Source organism: Nelumbo nucifera, chromosome 5 (genome assembly GCF_055504915.1).
Source record: "Nelumbo nucifera cultivar China Antique chromosome 5, China Antique-T2T, whole genome shotgun sequence".
Taxonomy (NCBI): Eukaryota; Viridiplantae; Streptophyta; class Magnoliopsida; order Proteales; family Nelumbonaceae; genus Nelumbo; species Nelumbo nucifera.
In genome coordinates, this window is record NC_142653.1 from 10,386,621 (window position 1) to 10,407,428 (window position 20,808).

Here is a 20,808-nt window from a genome sequence, read left to right on the forward strand (position 1 = left end):
ACTTTTACATAATCATCACACATAAAAAGGTTCCAACCGTTCACTTTATTTTAGAGTTCAGATTTATGCCTCACAAGGGCTCACAGTACATCCCTGACATGTATTGAGAACATTTCCTCATCAATTCTAATATTATCATCGGAGATGTTCCCAATACAGATGTGATGAGGGACGTTGTGGGCACCCCCTTTAGAGGCAGATCTGAACTATTTATTTTAAACCCATTTGCATTTGAACTCTATCGATATACTTTACATGGATGAAGTATGAAGTTACACCGAAAACGGTGGGGCGCACAGCGCAGGATGCCAATACGAATTCATAGCTCACACAGATGACAAATCAGAATATCCAGATGGATCATTGATATTCATTTGGATTAGCCGAATGCGATGCCCGTTCTCAGCTGTGAAATCCACTTCCACGCAACTAATGGCGTTTTACACACACTTTTTATCGTACATTGAGAATATCTTCCGTATTTATTTGTTTTTATTCACGGAAGATGTTTCAAATGCACGGTGGATGTGCATGTGAGGCGCCAATTTGTCAACAAAAGTCATTGAGACTATCGTCGCTGGTTCCAGGATGGGGAAGGACGCAAGCACCTACAAAACCGGACCAAAAAAGGACTCGTAGTTGTATGAACTACGCAGTACGAAGTACGAAGAAGAGGATAGGTGAATAGGAGACATGGAGGGAGGCCGTAGCAGCTAGTGAGTAGAGAGAGACTCGAGAGGGGGGTCTCCGTCATACTGCGGAGTGCCGAGGGGGGTACATTACCACATTTGATTTCAAAAAACAAATTCTCTCCCTCTCTATTCTCTCTCCCCCCATCAAGTTCATCCTCCGACGCCTTTTTCTTTACTCGAAATCATCTCCGACATTGGAGTCCATCTCCTCGCTCCTCCTTCTCATGGGACATTAGGGTTTTCAAGGACGACTTGCCAGAACTCCCCTCTCATCCTCATTAACCGTCACCCGTCGGACTTGGGTCTCACCTATTTTAGTACTAGTGTCCTGATTTTATCTGCATCATTCGCATTCCTAGCAATTTCAATGTCGTCGAAGGACACGCCTTGCGCTTCCGCTAGCAGATTAGACCCTTCAAAGGACTCTCAGGTATTCCCTTTATTTTTCTTTTATTTTTACCTTAATGCATCCCCTTTTTCTCTTATTCTCTCTGCAACCTGCACTACAGCGGTTCAATCCGGTGGTGGTAATCTGATTTACAGGTTTTACAGGGCACATTTTTATTGTCAAATTTATTTTTAATCGAGTGAACACGACCAATATACCGTTTTTTTTGTGGTCATATACATTACTTAATTTTTATTTATTTTTCCCGGTTCAAATGCTAAATGCAATGTAGTTGGTAGAAGGATGGAAGCTACTGGTACAGTGAAGTGCATTTCAGCTGCCGTTGGTTGCCTAGTAACAGTAGTGAGTTAGGTACATTTGTTTTAAAGGCCAGTGGGCGAGGTGAAGATGGCAAAAGAGGGAAGAAAACTAGAGGTTCGCTAGAAAATTGCTTAGGTAATTATTTGATTAAAAGAATGCTTAGGTAGTCGTCAAGCCCCCATACTCCTTCACGTTAAGCTCATTGAAGGTTGAAATTTTCCGTGGTTATGAATAAATAATACAGTATTGTTGTTTGCAAATCACATCATCGACTAATTTATCGAAAAAGTCACATTATTGACTATAGTTCTTGCTTGCAACTCCACTTTATTCATTTTTCCCCGTTCTTTTTTTTTGCTTGTTCATTTATAGTGACTTATTTACATGGAATGCCAATGTGATGATTATAGTTTGATTATTAAGAAGAAGATCATGGAGAGAGACCCATGGTTGGAAATAAGATGATCGAGGAATAGAATCTGAACTAAGGATCTCTAGTTCCTGTTTGAATCTGGTTTTAGTCAGAACCCAAATTATAAACTAGGGTGCACCATTTATAGCCTTTTGTGATAGGTAGGCTTTATTTGCTTTTGAGATGCCCATAAAAAAGGTCTCTAAGTGCATTTTTTCTTGTTCCTGAAAATAATACACTCTTATTAACAACGACAGAGCATGGGCATTGATGAAACAGTTGGGTTGCTCCATTGGGACCTGGATGACCAGGGTTCAAATCTTGGAAACTGCCTATCTGTATATAATCTGCAGGGGTAAGGCTGTGTACATCTGTCCCTCCCCCAGACCCTGCATTGGCGGGAGCCTCATGCACTGGGTTGCCCTTTTTTCTTATCAGCAATGACAATACCAACAAGGTCTTGAAGCAGCTAACTGTGATATTTCTAATTTATGAAATGGATGACTCAACAAATAGATAAAAAATAGTGAAAATTAAAGGAGAAATTGTCACTTTCAAATTGGACTTTCACTTGTTTGAGTTAAGCAACCTCTTAACTCCATACCTCTAAGAAGAAATTCATCTTGCCAAGGCTTTGCTAATGGCCTTGGTATACTATCTTACTGGGTTAGAGATGTAGGATCTTTGGCTTTCAAAGTGACACACTTGTTCCGTTGGTTCCTAGACATGCCAAGTTGCCACTAGAAGATAATCCAGCAAAGGAATTTATATGGAGCAGTGAGGTATATCAAAGCACACCACTATCATATTGAGCAGATTTTTGACATTTGGAATAGGGGCCCAATCTTGTATCATGGGTAGTGCCAGATAAACTTGTGGGCTTTCAGAATTGACTTGCCAATTTTCATGAACTGAATCTAAGCCTTGCTAGAAGTCTGCAAGTTTGAGCCCAAATTTTGACCTATGTAACTAAAGGCAAAAAGGCTTTAAGTGTACTCAGTTTGCCAGATAACAAATGGAAATTGTGTACATATTCTGTCTATTAGCAGCTTTACTTTTTGTTTGTTATATTGTTTCCTATTGTTTGTACTTAAGTGCATTGTTGTTCTAGGTTCACATATGCTTGACTGTAACCAGTCAAAACTTGAAAGTTGAAATTCAAATCGTAGGACTGATTTGGTTATTAATTTTGACTTTTGACCTTGGGTTATCACACCTTTTGTTTTACCTTAGATTTTAAGACTTTTTTTTTTAAATAATTAGCAACCTATTTTGGGGTTTCTGATTGACTACTGGTACAGTACCTGACCTATTCTTTTTTTCCCCCTCCTATTTAGAACCAATTATCCCTTCAGGGAATATGTCTTCAAATATGTTTTTTGCTGCCTCAATCTTTTTGCCTTCCTGTTGCCCTTCTTAGAGTCATCAATTTGCACCAAAGCTCTACTTCTAACTAACGTTGTTATTTGTCTTTGTTAACCATAACAAAATGATTGCAGTAGGCTTTCTTTTTTAATTACATTTTAGGGTCCGTTTGGTTCACAGTTGGAATCGGAATCGGAGTGGTCTATTCCCATAGTCTGTTTGATTCAGTCAAGAATCGGAATGGGAATTAGAATCAGATGGAATGGGATTTCATTCACAAGGGAGGGGCCAGGGGGAGGGAATGACCATTCCCTCAAATGGGGGAATGCCATTCCACCAGGAACGGGAATGGGGTTCCGGTTCCTCCCAACCAAACAGTTGGAATCAGAATGGCCCTTCTGATTCTGATTCCAGACCCCTATTCCCACAAACCAAACGGGCCGTTTGTCACAGATTTGTTTTTATTTCATCATCCCTTATTTTTCTGTTATTTATAACTATAGTACTGTACATTAATTGACAGATAGTGGAAGCAAGTCAAAGTCGAAAGGATATCGTATCAATTATTGATTCTTTGAAGAAACAAGTTGCTGCTGAGAGATGCGTTTTTATAAAGGTGAATTCTTATGATAGCTATTTTCAAACTTTGAGCTAGTATTCTTATGGATTTGGCCCTTAAAAATATTTATTAAACTGATTTTAATTTGTTCAGAAAAGAATGGAAGAAAACAAGGAAAAGCTGATGGGTATTACCAATCATGTTTATGCATTGTCAAAAGAAAGAAGATGCAATGGGATAAATGGTACCAACAAAAATCTAGGCCTACTGGTGAAGAGACAAGGAGATACACTTGGTATGCTGAATGGTCTTGATCTAAATAATGGTGAAAAGGATACAAATGGCGCTCAGGAAGATAACCATGCCTCATCAGCAGTTCTTATAGGAACTAGTTTTGGAGTGAAGAATAACATAGTTCGCCCTATCAAGCTCCCAGAGGTGAAGAAATTGCCTCCCTATACTACATGGATATTTTTGGATAGGTATGTTAAACAACCATTTTTTGCACAGCCATTTGTCGTGTTTATTCTATGACTTATGTGATGGTAGATTTTCTTATTTTGTTTACATTTGTCACATATAGCTTATTTATAAGTAAATGCTTGATTTTTTTCAGTATGCAAATTGACAAATATTTCACTAGTTTTATACATTTGTGCTTGTTTATTTGCATAGGGTGTATGATCTTAGGCTTCTTATTTATTTGTCCTTAGAAATCTCATTAATATGAATTTTATGAGGTAATTATTATTTAGGGTAAATTACAGATTGCCATCCTGTACTACATGGATATTTTTGGATAGATACCCCATTGCTAATGATGGGGGCAGAGTGCTTGATTCTGAAAGTTCAGGGTTGGTCTTTGTCACAAATGAAAGTTTGATGGGCTAAGTGTCACTATCCCCAAAGTATAGGATGGCGGTCTGTAATTTATCCTATTATTGATTAATTAATTATCTGCTATATATATGTGAATTTGATATTTGTTGTTTTTGCCTGTAAGAATTCCTTTATGGTCTAATGTAGTTACAACTTACTACTTTAACAAAATTTGTCATCTAATTTAAACAAACACAACACTCTCTCTTGTTGTCAAGGTTGAACATGAATTTTGGTCATACCTAGTTCCAATGTTTGACCTGAACAAAGAAAAGAAAGAAAAAGCCCTCCATTCTTGACATCAGCATATATTGGAAAGAAAGAATTAGGAGAACTTTTAAGGGCATCTAGCTTCCTTTGTTAAAGTTTTGTGCAGTAATTACTTATTTTCTAGTGGGCTAGCTTCTTATTATTTTTGAAAATATTTGAATTAATATATTTAAAATACTATGTCTTTTAGATATGATGACTTGCCATATTTTGAGAGAAAATTTAATGTTATTGATAAAGAGAATCACTAATTTTCAAATAATATGCATGTTGATTGGTATATAAAACTATAGGGAATTAACCAGAGCATAGTTTTTTAATTTATTTTATAAAATCCTTGTAGCCTAGGTGAATGGGCACCCAACTGTTGCCCAGAGTCATCTGAATGCCTTGACAACAATGAACACAGCAGGCTAGATTTTACATTATATTGTAGAGCAAGCTGTGGAGAAAGATTTTCTCTCTGCCTTTTTTATACTTCTTTGTTTGCTTATTATACAATTTATCTTTGTTTTCTCATAAAAAATACATGGTAGCTTGTATCTTTCATTATCATGCACCTGATCAGAAGTCAACTAAGCTTTATCCATCCAGATGGGGTATTCTTTATCCATTTTCCAGTATTAGCCAATTCATTGTGGTGGTGCTTTCTTTGTGATTACTGTTTTTGTTTGGCTGCATGATTTCTTTTCAAGGCTTGACCGTTTCTGAGTTGTTGTCTGTTTGGAAATACATTAGTGTATTCAATATTGATCAAAAAAATAAAAACACATTAGCGTCTTCAAGTTTCAAAGTTTTTTAGATTAATTTTGATTAAAGTTTGAGCTCATGCTGGGCACTTTTTTTTATTCCATTTTTGAAGATTATGCTAGTTATTGAATGGTTTCATAATCAAATCTATGCAGAAACCAGCGAATGACTGAGGATCAATCAGTGGTTGGGCGAAGAAGAATTTATTATGACCAGAATGGTGGAGAAGCTCTAATTTGCAGTGACAGCGAGGAGGAAATAGTTGAGGAGGAAGAAGACAAGAGAGAATTTGGGAATTGTGAAGATTATATCCTTCGGTTGGTATAACCATAAAGCCAAATGAAGTTTATATATACATCTGTGGATGTGCTTTCTACTTTACTTTTTCTGCTCTTAAAATTCCTGATAGAAATCCATGATTTGTCCTCTCATGTTCTATCATTTCGTAGACTGTTATTTGTTATGATTTTCTTTCCTTTTGTTTTCCTTCAATTATTTGTTTGGAACCTAGTGTTTTTTTTTTGTTGGGGGTTTGAGTTTGTTTGAGGCCTGGCTGGGGAGGTTGTCTTTGTTTTTGTGTTTGGAGGGTAGAAGTTTAATTTTGTTTTGGTTGTTTAGATTTTTGTATGGGTTTGACTGGATGTTTTCCATCTTTTTCTTGTTTATTTTCCTTATCTTGGGTGACTTCTTGTCACCTTTCTTGTAATTTCTTTCTTTTATTTTGCTATAAAAAAATATTTGTTTCATGGAAGGAAATCCTCAGGCTTAGACAGTTCGTTTCATTCATGTGTTCATTCCCTAAATTTGTTCTTGTAATAGTTTTGAGTATGTACAGTGCAAAATGTTCATAGGTGTAATGAATCAAATTGTTCTAAGAAAACATTATGCACTACTGCCAGGCTGCCATCCACCTAGTGATACAGGAGCTGTATCCATTGTATGATTGTTGTTGATCAAATTAAAATAAAGCAGCTCTAACCGGCATCAGGATTGCAAAAGACACGGGCTTATTAAATCTTACCATTAAAGGAGATTCAGCCAACACCATTAATTGGCTTTCTAATCCTGACAGTGGGCCTTGGTCCTTAGCTCACTACCTGGCTGAAGTGAGAGACATCCTCTCTTCCTATGCTCATGTGGTCTGGATTCCGAGGGAGCTAAACTCTGAAGCTGACAGTCTAGCTAAATCTGGCGCTCACAGGGATTACCTATTTAGTGATAGTTTTCTGCCTATGTAACTTTCTGAGTGCTTAATTGTTGTGTACATCTCCTCATGTACCTCTTCTTTTTATCGAATAAAGTTAACCTTTTTTCAAAAAAAAAAAAAAAATTCAAGAAGTCCATACAAGCATAGGATTGGACAGTGTTTCAAATGGTGCACCTCAGGTGCATCTAGGGCCTTGGGCTCACAGGCGAGGCTCATTTTCTAGGATGAGTATTCCCTGATACTTGGCTTGTTGCTAACTTGCTATGTTATGAAGTAACCTTGAATTTGTTGTTGAATACGGGAAAGGGTTGGCTGTTTGTGGGCTTCCTATACATGACATGTTACCCCAATTCCCAATCAGTTCCTTGTTTGTCTTTTTAATTAGAGGATATTGATTGCAATTACTCTTCTAGCCCACACCCATGCTAACGTGTATGCACATGAAGCTTTGAAACAGCCCAAGATGTTTTCTTACAAACAGCCAAGCTTTTATCATTGAATACATGGTTTACTATATTGTAAGGTGTATCTATGGTGTTTAGAGTTGAATGTAGGATTCAGATGTACAATGTTACAATGTTCATGCTAATATCATGCTAATAACATGATACTGTAATCAATTTTTATATTAACCTTAGAAAAGAGGATTTTCCCTTTTCCTGTTCTAAAATGCAATGGATATTTTTCTTTGACATAATGAACTTTAGTTATTGATTTCTTGCTGCTTCAATATTTTGCATTTCTTAAGGATGTGAAAACAGGGGGTTCTATGGTTTAGGATTTACCTTATATGTTTCATCAGAATGTATTGATACTTTCTCACCTATATTTGATTTATCTTATATCTTATCCCTTTTGGTGGCTGCACAAGATTTACGTTTTTTTTTTTAAATTCATGCTTGCCATTAGATTATTTCCCTATGCAGGGTTTTGTTTATTTCCTTGCTCTGTTTTATGTACAAAGGACCTGTTGATTAATATAATTATAATTTACCTTTGCTCCAAAAAAAAAACTTTCTTTCTTGTTTCCATGGTCTGTTGCAAATGCTTCTGGTCCACCTTTATTTATCCATACTTGGCTATGGACAGTTTGATGTATGTAATTGATATGTGAAGATTCTATTTTTATTTATGGATCTATATTGGATTCATGCACTTCCTTGTTCACTTGGTTTATTCCTTCTTGTGTGGACTTTATCTTTCTCTGGGAGTAAAGAAAAGATTCATTAAGCCAGCACACAAACAACTGAAACAGTCTTTACTAATTTGGGTACAAAATGTACTAAAGCTATTTTGGTTTTCCCCATAGCTTTTACATTCTAGGTCAGCTTCAAGGGAAACTCATTGTGTCCTTGTGTTTTCTACCAGAAAGGCTATCCAAGAGGTCGGTTCATCTGATGATGTGCTCGATCTACTAGCACAATGTTTTTCAAGAAGACCTTGTGAGGTTAAGGTATGCTTCTTACAATAATAAACATGATACTGGTTGGAAAAATTTTGTGCCCTAGTTCTGTAGTTAAAGGAAGCATTTGTCTTTGTTCTCTGCCCCACTTTACTTTTCCCTGCAGTTTGTTTGAAAAACTGGTCATAGTGTGAAACTTTGGTCCAGCTGTTTCCCAATCAATTTGTGCTGGCTTTACAGAGGTATGAAACAACGTCAAACATTCTATACAGGCAAGATACGAACTTCTAACGAAGGAAGAGAAAGATGCACTGTTCATTAAGAAGGGTAATATTGAAGATAATACACAAATGGATGATTCTTTTTTCGATAAAGATCTGGATGCAGCTCTGGATTCTTTTGATAATCTATTTTGTCGGCGATGTCTAGTAAGAACCATCCGTACCATTTTCTATGTTTTGCCATAATCTCTGATAATTTATCCCAATGGTTATTTCTGATGCAATTTCTTTTTATTCCGGCAGGTATTTGATTGTAGATTACATGGATGTTCACAGGATCTTGTCTTTCCTGTAAGTTGTGCACTGAGATTCATGCTGTCTAGATGCTTGTTGGATTGATGTTCTTTTTTGTTTATTCCCATCTTATCAGGCTGATAAGCAACTCCCATGGAACCATCCAGATGAGGAAAAAGTACCATGTGGCATGCATTGCTATCGGCTGGTATGTAATTCAATATGATGAAAATGGTTGCTGTTGTTTCCTTGCCTGTACTGCTTCCTGAAATTTTTATGTGAAGATCAAACTGGCATTTATAATCCCTGGCTTGTCAAGTTTTCTTCATGTGCTTGTGAATTGAATGATTTTTCAGGCACAAAAATCTGAAAGTATTGCTACGATGAGCTCTCCGGTGCATGATGGTCTTGAAGAAAAACCAGTTCCTTCATCTTGTAGTGCTGGGAATCAGATATCTCCTAGAAAGAAAGGTGCTAATCCATCAGCTGGCAGAAAAACAAAATCTAATCAGAGTGAAAGTGCTTCATCTAATGCAAGAAATGCATCAGAGAGCAGTGAATCAGAGATAAGACCTAGGCAGGATTCTGCTTCCATCCACCATTCTTCATCACCTCCAAAGGCTAAGCTTGTTGGAAAATGTGGAGTTCGTAAGAGAAACAGTAAACGAGTTGCTGAGCGTGTTGTTGTTTGCATGCGGAAGAGACAGAAGAAAATGGTCACTTCTGATTCTGATTCTGTTGTGAGTGGATGCATTTGGCCCAGAGATATGAAGCTTAGATCTAATTCACGCAAGGAAAATGAGGAGGCTATTTCTTCACAACGGAAAGTAAAAACTCCACCCATTAGAAAGTCTAGGAGGAAGGAATCACCAATTCAGGAAAGTAAGAAATCTGCATTGGCTGAAGTTCATGATGAACCATCTGATGAGATGGCAAAAGGCCCACTGGTGGCTACTAGTGATGAAACCTCAAGAAAAGAAGAGTTTGTTGATGACAATGTCTGCAAACATGAAGCAACTGGTGATAAATCTTGGAAAGCTATCGAGAAGGGCCTTTTTGCGAAAGGCTTAGAGATTTTTGGAAGGAATAGGTTAGTGCATAAGCATTCCATCTGTGTTGGAATCCATCTAAATTGCATGTAGGCTTGTGTTTTGGTATGACAGATTTTGAATATTCCCAAGGCATATGACTGGTTGAAAATCTGAACTTACTAATCTCATTAACTTGAAGGCTGCTGAAAATTTTCAATGGATAAATAGATTTGTAAAGCAAGTTTTTTTCTATGATCTGTGAACACAGGCATGAGTGTCGTGTTTCAACATAGAGATGGCATACCAGACATGGCAATTCCCCCAAATCTACATATATCAACATATGAAAGTTGGCCTCTGTGTATATATGTGCTTGTACACTTAATATGCCACCAAATTTAAGAAAGAATAGATGTAATTGTTTGCAATCAAACTGCAAATGGCAAGTGTTTATCTATATTCTTTAGAAGTAAATGGAGCTATACAAGTCTAGAATCTCTAGATATGTGCTAACAGGTAAGCTTGTCAGCTGTTCCTGTCCCTGTCACGGGAGATGCCAACTGTCTCTCATTTCAATGAGCACTCTAGATGTGTCCAGTCAGGTGTATGAGACTCTTAAGACATGGGTGGTGTTAACTGTCAACAAGTTTGACATACTGACACTGCAGAAGTTTATAGCAACACATTGTCAAGCATAGTTTTCAAGGTGCCAAGGTGAGGCTAGGTGACAAGGGGGCGCCTAGTCGCCTAGGCATCGCCTAGGTGATGGATTTTTTTTTAAGTAAAAATCACATATCCTAGGGTATTTCCCTAGGTTCCATAACCGACTTTCTTTAATAACTATCCATAATTTTCATAAGAAAATTATAAACTTAATGTTTAAGTCTAGAAAATCAACATATTTATGAGAAGAAAAAGAAAAAAGGAAAGAAAATTCAAAAAATATAGGGGCTGAACCCGTATTTTTGTTATTTATAGGAAAAGAAAAAAGAAGAAAAGAAGAAAAGAAAAGGAGATGTGCAACAAGAAATGTGTTGATTGGACACAATTTTAAGTTCTTCCCTTATTGGTTCAGATTTTGAAGTCATTGAGGGTTCAATGCAGCAGTTAGCAATGTTTGTGTTGATTAAACCCTAACAAATAAGAAAATAATAAAAAGAAATTAGTTTATAAATGCAAAAAATGAATAGTTTTCTTTAATAATGTCTTTTTATAATTATAATCTAAAAAAAATATCAATATAAAAGTATTTTATTACACAGTATGCAAAACTGTTTGGCGACTGGGCGAGGCGAGCCTCCAAGGGATAACTCAAGGCTGGGCAACAGCAGATCACCTTGTTGCCCTGGTGCACGATGTTTTTTTTTTTTAATTAAAATTTTGGGTAATTTTAGTTTATTTCCCCATTCTCTTATGATTAACTTGTTTCCTTAGTTGGCATAACAACTAGGAAACATTGAAAGTGTCTTAGCATAAAATAGTCAAACACTCTAGGTAGAATTAAGACAATGTTATATAGCCTAAGAAAAACTAGGGAATGAATCTCTACTCTGTTAATGCAGGAGGGAGATACAAAGAGAATGTGTCTGTGTGTGCATGTGTGCTAAGCAGAAGGATAGAAGAAAACAAGGCATGAAGCCTTTGTTATTTTGAATTAAATACAATAAAGATATAAAGGAGAGAATATGCGCTTGTGTTAATTGCAGAGAAAAGGAAAAAATGAAAGCCTAGAGTCCTTATTCTGGTCACAGTTACAAAGATAGAGAGGAATGATTACAAAAGCTTAAAATAGAAAGATAAAAGACCAAAGCCAATTTTATGGATTTTAAGTTTAAAGTTGGTCTTTTATGATGCCCTTTTACATTCTTTTCCATTATTTGTCACAACATGATGCAGCTTAGCTGGTCTTTACACTTACCATATGGAAACACCAAAATGAGGCATGTGGTGATCCCTGAATGATGCCATATCACCTAGGTGGCACCTAGGCATCACCTTGACAATTATGCAAATTGCTTAATTGTTTTGTATGTAGATCTGCCTTTTTCATAATAGTAAAACTGTCTTGTCTGCTATTTCTATTTCAGATATTTCTTTTAAGAATTCTTAGAGAATTGATATTGTTCTATTTCTGTTGATTTTCTTATGATGCACTCCTTTTATACATATTTTATTTATTAATTTTCTTCTGAAATTGGGATATGTTTGCAAGTTTGTTTTATTTCTTATGGATCTTTACATCCATATCTGGCTTTGAGTTGAAGTTTGCAAAAGTATTTCTGTTGATTTTCTTATGATGCACTCCTTTTGTACATATTTTATTTATTAATTTTCTTCTGAAATTGGGATATGTTTGCAACTTTGTTTTATTTCTTATGGATCTTTACATCCATATCTGGCTTTGAGTTGAAGTTTGCAAAAGTATTTTATGTTCATATAAGTAAATAAAAAGGAAAATGATAAATTCTTGCAATCATTCTATCTTAATCCAAAATTTTCATTGGATTCCTACTGTAGTAAATAATCACCTATAACTTTCTTGTTAGCCTTTCAACCATAATATAAATAGGAATCGCAAATAAAAGTGATAATCATTTTTTATGGATATAAAAATGACCATCATCTATGTACTTAGATTTTCAAAATCCTATTTGGTTAGGGTTCTGAGGATGGTGATAATAATGGGACTAAGGGATTTGAAGAAGTGGTTCAAGAGAACAATAATATAAGAGAATGAATCAATGAGATTTAAGTGGTTCAAGAGAACAATAATATAAGAGAGTGAATCAATGAGATTAAAGAACGGATAGGGTTGAAGATTAAGAGCTTATACTAGGGATACTGAATTGATTATGATTTAAAATAAATATAAAAAAGAAAATCAAGAAAACAATAAAAACCAGGGGTTAGATATTCTGCTTCAGTTTTTTTCTCTTTTCTTTTAGCTTGTTTTTGTTTCTTCCTCCATGACAGTAAAGGTGAATCACTTTTTTGTTTTCGGGTGGGGGGGGGGATGGAATACATTGGCCTATTGGAGACATATTCTACAGCACTGTGGTACTCTATTTTTCTAAAAAAGAGATTTAACAATACATGCACTGATTATGTTATGCATTTTACAAGGGTTCTTTGGTTTATCTGAACAGCTGTCTAATTTCAAGGAATCTTTTGAATGGAATGAGGACATGTGCAGAGGTCTTCCAGTACATGAATTGCACAGAAAACAAGCTATCATACAGGGTAGGTGATGGTGCAAATTCTCTGGTTGAAGGCCATTCCAAAGTTGATTATAATGATACTATGGTTAGTATGTTTTTATGCCTCAATATGTCAACATTGGACCCTTCTTTCTCTGACAATGAGTGAATATCTTCCCTCTCCCACTCCTTTCCTGGTAAATATTTCAGGGTAGTGAACTGAGAACAAGGTCAAGGTTTGTGCGCAGGAGGGGTAGAGTTCGCCGGTTGAAGTATACTTGGAAGTCTGCTGGTTACCATTCAATTAGGAAACGGATTACTGAGAGGAAGGACCAGCCATGCCGACAATATAACCCTTGTGGTTGCCAATCAGCATGTGGGAAGCAGTGTGCTTGCCTTTTAAATGGAACCTGTTGTGAGAAATACTGTGGGTAAGCCCTATTATTTTCGTTCTGAATCATGCACTTAAAATAGAATTTTAAATAGCGGTTTTTTCTTGTATTCATAAAAAAATCAGTTATTCCTTGTTTGTTTGTTTCACTCAGTCCCAGTGTTTCTCAGCTCATTTTAAATTTGACTGAAGAATATATAAAAAAGGGCAGCCCAGTGCACGAGGCTCCTGCCAATGTGGGGTCTGGGGAGGGCCAGATGTACCCGGCCTTACCCCTGTACATACAGAGAGGCTGTTTCCAAGATTTGAATCCTGGTCACCCAGGTCACAATGGAGCAACCCAACTGTTGCGCCAAGGGCCATGACCCACCCTCTGACTGAAGAATATATGTATTTGGACATTTTATCTGAGATGTTTCTAGTCATTCTATACCTTATTTTTTCAATATAAGATTTTCGTTTGTGATTTTTCTTTGTTTTTCGATGTGCTAATATCTTTTGTACAGGAATAGTTTGCTGGTATGCCCCTAAGTTTTCACTACTTTCAGTAATTATTTCTACATAGGCTTAAATATTGTATTCTCAAGTATGTTAATGTTGTTGCAGAGATTGTTCTTACTAATGCTTTTTTTTTCCTCGAATTTCGAATCTAGGTGTCCTAAGAGTTGCAAGAATCGGTTTAGAGGCTGCCATTGTGCCAAAAGCCAATGCCGAAGTCGACAATGCCCATGCTTTGCTGCAGATAGAGAATGTGATCCAGATGTTTGTAGAAATTGCTGGGTTGGGTATGTGCATTTGCTTATCCTTTTTTTCTTACCAGGATTGACAATTTCAAAATTGTTCTAGCATTGGGTTCTACAGCCATTTTCATCATTTATTGTAGAAAATCATATCATATTCTCAGGATTACTTTCATTGGGGGATTCTTTTTTGTGGAAGTTTTAACTAATTGTTGCACATGTGATTGAAATGCAAAAGAATCCATAATCATCAAAGTGCATATCTGATTCCTGCCTATATTGCCGGCTTATTTGCATTTCATAAGATGAAACCTAGAATGTTCTGCAGCCTAAAAAATGATGAGTTATTCTTATATCATCAGAGTATATTTCCTCTGTTCTGCTTTAAATTTTCTTCATGGATCATGCGTTTTATCTTGTAAAAAAATTGAAGTTAGGTGGCCTACATCACTTTTCCTACCTTATATTAGTAGGGGTGCACTAAATCTCCACCTTATTTGTTTCTTTTCTAGCAAGTTCATCTGATAATGTATTTTTCATTCATATAGGGAATCCACTTTATCCAGGGTAAATGCATCTTGCATCCTTTAGATAAAAGTTTTATAAATGCAAATAATACTATCTTTGTGTAGAATGACTTTTTTGGTAATTATTTATAAAAAATGACTTTTTTGGTAATTTTGGACAATCTAATGCCCATTGGGCAAATAATACAAGTGGATGCCAAGTTGCCAACGCATGGCCAGCTAAGAGCCATCCCATAATGAGATGTTCTGGATTAGCAATGGAACTTCTCCACGTGAAAGAAATTAGAGAGGTTGTGCAGACTGGTAACCTAATTGACCTTATTAGGCTATCTAGAGAAATTTGGGGCCCAGTGATTGAAAGAGTAAAGTCTAAGCTAGCAGGGTGGAAGACACACTATCTGTCAAGGGGTGGTAAGTTAACTCTTGTTTAGAGTGTCCTTTAAAGTTTATCCACTTACTACACTCTTCCAAGCATCAATATCTGTCTTAAACTCCCTTGAGAAACTAAGAAAAGATTTCTTGTGGAAGGGAAAGGATGATGAAAGGAAATTTCACTTAGTTGCATGGTCAAAGATTTGTAAACCAAAAATGTTAGGTGGTTTGGGTGTTAAGCCTCTGAAGCAAGTAAACTTGTTCCTTTTGTCCAAATGGCTGTGGAGGTTTGGCACAGAACATGATGCCCAGTGGAGAAATCTCATAAAAAACAAGTATGGGGAAGCTAGCTTGGGGTGGGAATCAGGCCCGGTCAGTGTGTCTTATGGCATTGGTCTTTGGAAGGTAATAATGCAAAACAGGAACCTCTTTTTCAAATTTCAACCTTGTCTCTTTGAAACGAGGCTCAGGTGAGAGAGTCCTTTGCTTTAGTACAAGACGGGGATGCTAGAGTCTGTAATTGCCTTGAAGTTAGCACTTCTCAGGTTACCTGAATATTGAGGCTAAGAAGAAATGTAGATGATTGGATTTTGGAGGCTTTAATAACTCTGTTACAACAGCTAGAACAGATTAAACACCAATCGCAAGCTGAAGATAGAATCTGATGGCCCTTGGAGAAGTCTGGAATTTTCATCACCAAGTCAATGTTGACTCTCTTGAACCCTTCGAATTCTGGGCCCCTGATGCAGTACAGGAGAAGGCCGATAAGTTCTATGCAAGTTGGGACCATTTCAAGACACATAAGAAGCAGAGATGATGCCACCGGGCCAGCTTAGTAAATATTTACCAAGATAGCATCATCATAGGATTTCTATCTTAGTTCGTTTTTACCATGTTAGCATTATTTCGAATTTATATTCAATTAGGACTTTCCTTTTGAAGGATTTCAGTAGGGTTCTATTTTGGAGTGTTTTCTTAGATTAAGATTTTCTTTTTTTAAAGAGTTTTAGTAGGATTCTATTATGTAGTGTTTTCTTAGACTAGGATTTTCTTTTTTAAAGAGTTTTAGTAGGATTCTATTAAGGAGTGTTTTCAGATTAGGAATAGGAGCCATAAGGGTGTATGCCTATACAAAGAGTATCTAGGGGAAAGTTAAGGCAGTTCCCTTGTTATCAATTTTCTCTTAATTATTTAGTGAAGAATTCTTCTTCCTAAACTTCGACTTCTGCTCTTTTCTTTGAAGCTTTTTTCACGTGTTTCATTTCCGTACTGTGTCAGCCCCCTCCTTGTGTTTAGATTTGGAATACTAGGATCCCTTGTATGGTCTTGTTTTTCATGTGGGTTGCACTAAAAGGTAAAATCCAGACTATTAATATTCTAAAGAAAGGAATGTACCTGGTTAATGGGTTTTGCTTATGTGGTATGGTGGAGGAAAACATACATCATCTCTTCATAATATGTGGCTTTTCTTACAGTCTGTGTTCTCACGTCTTAAAGCTCTTTGCTGTAAATTGGGTCCTTCTCCCTACCTTAGAGTCATTAATGGCTTCCTGGGAATTGAAACCCTTTAGTAGAAGGGGGAAGATTTTGTGGCGCTTAGCTCCTTTCATTATTTGTTGGTGCATCTGGAAAGAAAGGAACAGCCACACTTTCAAAGACAAGGCATTCCCAATTGAGCAGGTGCAGGGCAAGGCGGAAAGGATGTTAGTCAAGTGGCTTCAGTCAACAATTTATTTAAGGGCGTCAACTTTAGTCTGTTCTTTAGTCATTGGAGTAGTATTTGGTGGGATAATGATTTGGTTCTATAAGGCTTTCCTGCCAATGTTTTACTACTGCTTTGATGTACTTGGCTGTTGAGGAAACGCCTCCCTCAGCAGCCTTTATCTTTGCTTCTTTTAATAGAAAACTCACCTTTTCTCAATAAATAAATAAATTAATTGGAACAGTAGATAATTTGTCTTATAAACATGAAATGTGACTCTGTTGTGTGACTTGTGTCTTTGTACCCATCATACGAGGATATATTTCCAAGCATGGCTGTTATGCTTTAGTGAGGATGTTCTAATGCATGATTGCATTGGATGATTGAAAAACTTCAGATCCTCTTGAAGTCCTAAAAGGGCCATTTTGGGTGATTAGATCAACAATCACTTTTATTTGAATAACAAACTTTTGAGTAATTTATGCATATTTGCTTGCAACATAATTGACTTTATTTATTGATCTTGCTCTGCTTTCCTCACTTCTTTTTCTTATTTCCCTTTAGTGTTTTATCTAAGGTTTCTTTCACTTGTGTTCTGACATTTCCTCACAGTTGCGGTGATGGTACTCTTGGAGTCCCTTCCCAGAGAGGTGATAATTATGAATGTAGGAATATGAAGCTTCTTCTCAAGCAACAACAAAGGGTAATAATGCTTAAGCATTTCTTGTTTAGTTATTTATGGGATGACCTTTAACTTACAAATTCTCATCATACTCTGCTGAATATTATTTGATGCATATATCATATGGAGAAGGATATACCAGTAGATTGCATTTACTAAATCTGGAATAAGCATTTGAAAAATAGAACACATCCCTAGGGCAAAGTTTTTTCTGAGTGCCAGAAGGCAGTGACATACTACCTCCAAAAATTAAATTTCATCTTATAATCTATTTTTAATTTTGAAAGAAGACTTTTTCCCTTTCCCAAATGTCACCATGAGCTGTGATCTATGACCGGTTTGGCTGATTTTGCCAAAAGTTGGCATCCAGAAGCCATGCAACTAAACTCGGCTATTGTTTTTTTTTTCATCTTTTTTTGGTGGAACCCAAAGTTTTCTTAATTGTTTTGCAGAAAACACATATAGAGATACACATACAAATGCACTATGTAGAAATTTGGTCAGTTTTCTCTGGGTACATTAATTCTTTCTGTGGAGTCCACTCTACTCGTCTTGTGTTTTTTCCCTCCAATTTCAGATACAACCCTGCTGGAAAATTTTTAGTTCAAGAAATCTTAGTTACATAGTTGCACATTTTTTATAATGGCATCCTTTGAGATAATTCAGATATCCTGATCATGATGTTTATGATAAATTATTTTCACCTTTTCTCCTTTGATTCCCTTCCTGTTTTGCCTTGCTATATTGGCTTACCCTTATGTCCCTGTTCTTCCAGGAGCCTGACTTGCTACTCTGCCTGTTCCATATCCAATTTTGGCTATTTTTCAGTAATCTTGATGACACTGTTCATGATTTTTATTCACATAGGCTACCAAATTTTATCATTTCATGAATATTACCTATTCCTAGCTGAATTACAGTATGGTATAGATGATCATAAAGTGCATATGGCGTTGCTGGTTTTATCAATATAATATTGAGCAGAAGTAAAAATATGCCAACTGCATAAATTGGAGATGAGGCTATTTCTCTTTGGCCATAATTTTATTAGGATTCAAGCTTGATTTATGTACATGATCAGGTCTTACTTGGAAGGTCTGATGTATCTGGCTGGGGAGCGTTTCTTAAGGTAACCTTTTCTTTTCTTTTCATTTTAAACACATAGTGCTGTATCATGGCTGCTTCTATAAATACTAAGGGTCTTCAAATTCTTCAGAATAGTGTTGGCAAACATGAATACCTGGGAGAGTACACCGGAGAACTTATCTCACACCGAGAAGCTGATAAGCGTGGAAAGATATATGATCGTGAAAATTCATCATTTCTTTTCAATCTGAATGATCAGGCATCATCCATTCTATATATGATAGTTTTCTTTGTCTTTTTATTCCTTTTAGTTGATTTTTTACTGATAAAGTTATTTCTTCTTTCAGTTTGTTCTTGATGCTTATCGGAAGGGTGATAAATTGAAATTTGCTAATCATTCTCCTGATCCAAATTGCTATGCCAAGGTCTCTCTCTCTCTAAAACACACACACACACACACACGCGTGACTAATGTATGCATGTACAACAAACCTTCCAAGAGAAAGGTCAATGTGTTGGATTTATTGGTTGCTCATGCTGGTAAGAATGCTATTGTATGTAGGTCATCATGGTAGCAGGGGATCACAGGGTGGGTATATTTGCAAAGGAACGGATAAATGCTGGGGAGGAACTCTTTTATGATTATCGCTACGAGCCAGACCGAGCTCCTGCTTGGGCCAAAAAGCCTGAAGCTACAGGGTCCAAAAAGGAGGAAGTTTCTTCAAGTGGTCGTGCAAAGAAGCTCGCTTAGTTCAAACCTATTAATAGAATGGCATGCCATTTTTCGTCATTCTTTTAACATTTTGTAAGAAGTATCATCTCCATTAATATCATGGTTTTTCCTATTTACCATTGGGTGGGAATGACATTCTTCTCCATCCAGGAATTCCTGAATTTTGATTGTGATTGATTTCAACTTTAAGCAATTGTTAATTTGTTATTAGTCTTCTGTCGAAGCAGGAAATTTTAGAGAACTACCTAGCAAGATATTTAAGGCATTGCTACTGATTTGTTGATCCAATTATCTTGGGTATGGAAGAAAAAGGGTCACCTAGGAATCGGGACGGACATCAATCTACAATTATGGATACAGTCTGAGTCTCCTGTGCGTATGCATTTTGCTGTCTAGATTAGAACCATAAAATGGTAGGACTTGAACGGAAATTTGGTGACGTATCATTGAAAAATTACTTTGAAATTTGGTTGGGCTTGCTTGGGTTGGCAAATTTGACTTGTCTCACAATTTGGGTCAGGATTTTGGTTGGGCCTACGGCCTACCATCTAATTTAGGAATGATCATTTTGCCGCCCAGCTGGGAAAGTCAAGCCTGGAAATTCTGGGCTTGGGTTTAGGTTTGTGTTTATGCCCAGCCCACAAATTTTTTTGTTTTTTATATATTTATGTTACATTTTATATTATATAATGCATAAAATAAATTCCATACACAGTATGATATATATAATATAGAATACTATATATATTTAATAATTTATACATAAAAGCCACAAACCCGGAATCCAGCTCTGCCCTGGTCCATGGTCACCCCTATCTAATTTATATTTATACCCCAACTTTATTAGGGAAGGTCAAAAGAAGTTAAGATAAATTTAAGGGGAAATGAAGGATTTAATGGGGAAGATGACGTTGCAGAATTTAAAATTTGTTTTTAGAATGATGACGAGATCGGATCTGCTCCTCACTGCGCTCTTCACACTGACCCGACAGCATGTCCCAGCTACAAATCGGGAACATCTCCGTTAATTTCATATTTATTATTCATGGGAGATGTTCCCATTAAACAGTGGGATGTGTCTCGTGAGGAACAGATCCCAATTCAACTTCTTACTTTCTTAATAATTTAACTTTAAAATAAATGACCACAAATAACCACGTGAGTAAGGGAAGTCTGTGTGAATCGGGAACATCTCCGTTAATTTCATATTTATTATTCATGGGAGATGTTCCCATTAAACAGTGGGATGTGGCTCGTGAGGAACAGATCCCAATTCAACTTCTTACTTTCTTAATAATTTAACTTTAAAATAAATGATCACAAATAACCACGTGAGTAAGGGAAGTCTGTGTGAGCATAGAGTTGGGACCTTTCTTTTTCTTTTTCAAAGATGATTTGAGGCCTCTTGGGTCTTGGGCTCCCTCTTTTCTCTAAACGACAGATTGGAATTGATACCTAACCTATTGACAGTCCTACGAGGGCCGTTACCAGCATTCTATCATTTATGCGGCGTTTGGTTTACCACTATGTTTATGGGAAGTTATTTATCAAAAAGTAACTAATAAGCTTATAAATTAGGCTCTGTTT

At 36.4% G+C, this 20,808-nt stretch overlaps 1 protein-coding gene and 1 pseudogene across 2 annotated transcripts; one reads left to right on the forward strand and one right to left on the reverse strand.

Annotated features, from left to right (window-relative positions):
* The first annotated feature begins 715 nt into the window (after positions 1-715).
* On the forward strand, positions 716-19,431 carry LOC104606710 (histone-lysine N-methyltransferase CLF-like). Of its 2 annotated transcripts, none has more exons than XM_010272053.3 (17): positions 716-1,122; positions 3,702-3,794; positions 3,891-4,219; positions 5,792-5,953; positions 8,212-8,296; positions 8,518-8,673; positions 8,770-8,817; positions 8,897-8,968; positions 9,117-9,850; positions 12,938-13,094; positions 13,199-13,419; positions 14,033-14,164; positions 17,333-17,423; positions 18,484-18,531; positions 18,619-18,747; positions 18,836-18,913; positions 19,051-19,431. In XM_010272053.3, the coding sequence occupies exons 1-17, from the start codon at positions 1,060-1,062 to the stop codon at positions 19,237-19,239; spliced, it is 2,787 nt and encodes a 928-aa protein (XP_010270355.1). In that variant the 5' UTR covers positions 716-1,059; the 3' UTR covers positions 19,240-19,431. The 2 variants fall into 2 exon arrangements, with proteins under 2 accessions (XP_010270355.1, XP_010270364.1); XM_010272062.3 differs by having other exon boundaries at positions 12,938-13,031.
* LOC148791227 (U6atac minor spliceosomal RNA) lies at positions 10,257-10,374 on the reverse strand (annotated as a pseudogene).
* Positions 19,432-20,808: the final 1,377 nt, after the last annotated feature.

Excerpts from the sequence above, each read along its gene's own strand:
- LOC104606710 (XM_010272053.3), top strand. The coding sequence starts at position 1,060 with ATGTCGTCGAAGGACACGCCTTGCGCTTCCGCTAGCAGATTAGACCCT. Across the intron at positions 1,123-3,701 it reads ACCCTTCAAAGGACTCTCAG|ATAGTGGAAGCAAGTCAAAG; the intron begins GTATTCCCTTTA and ends ATTAATTGACAG. Across the intron at positions 18,532-18,618 it reads GCTGGGGAGCGTTTCTTAAG|AATAGTGTTGGCAAACATGA; the intron begins GTAACCTTTTCT and ends CAAATTCTTCAG.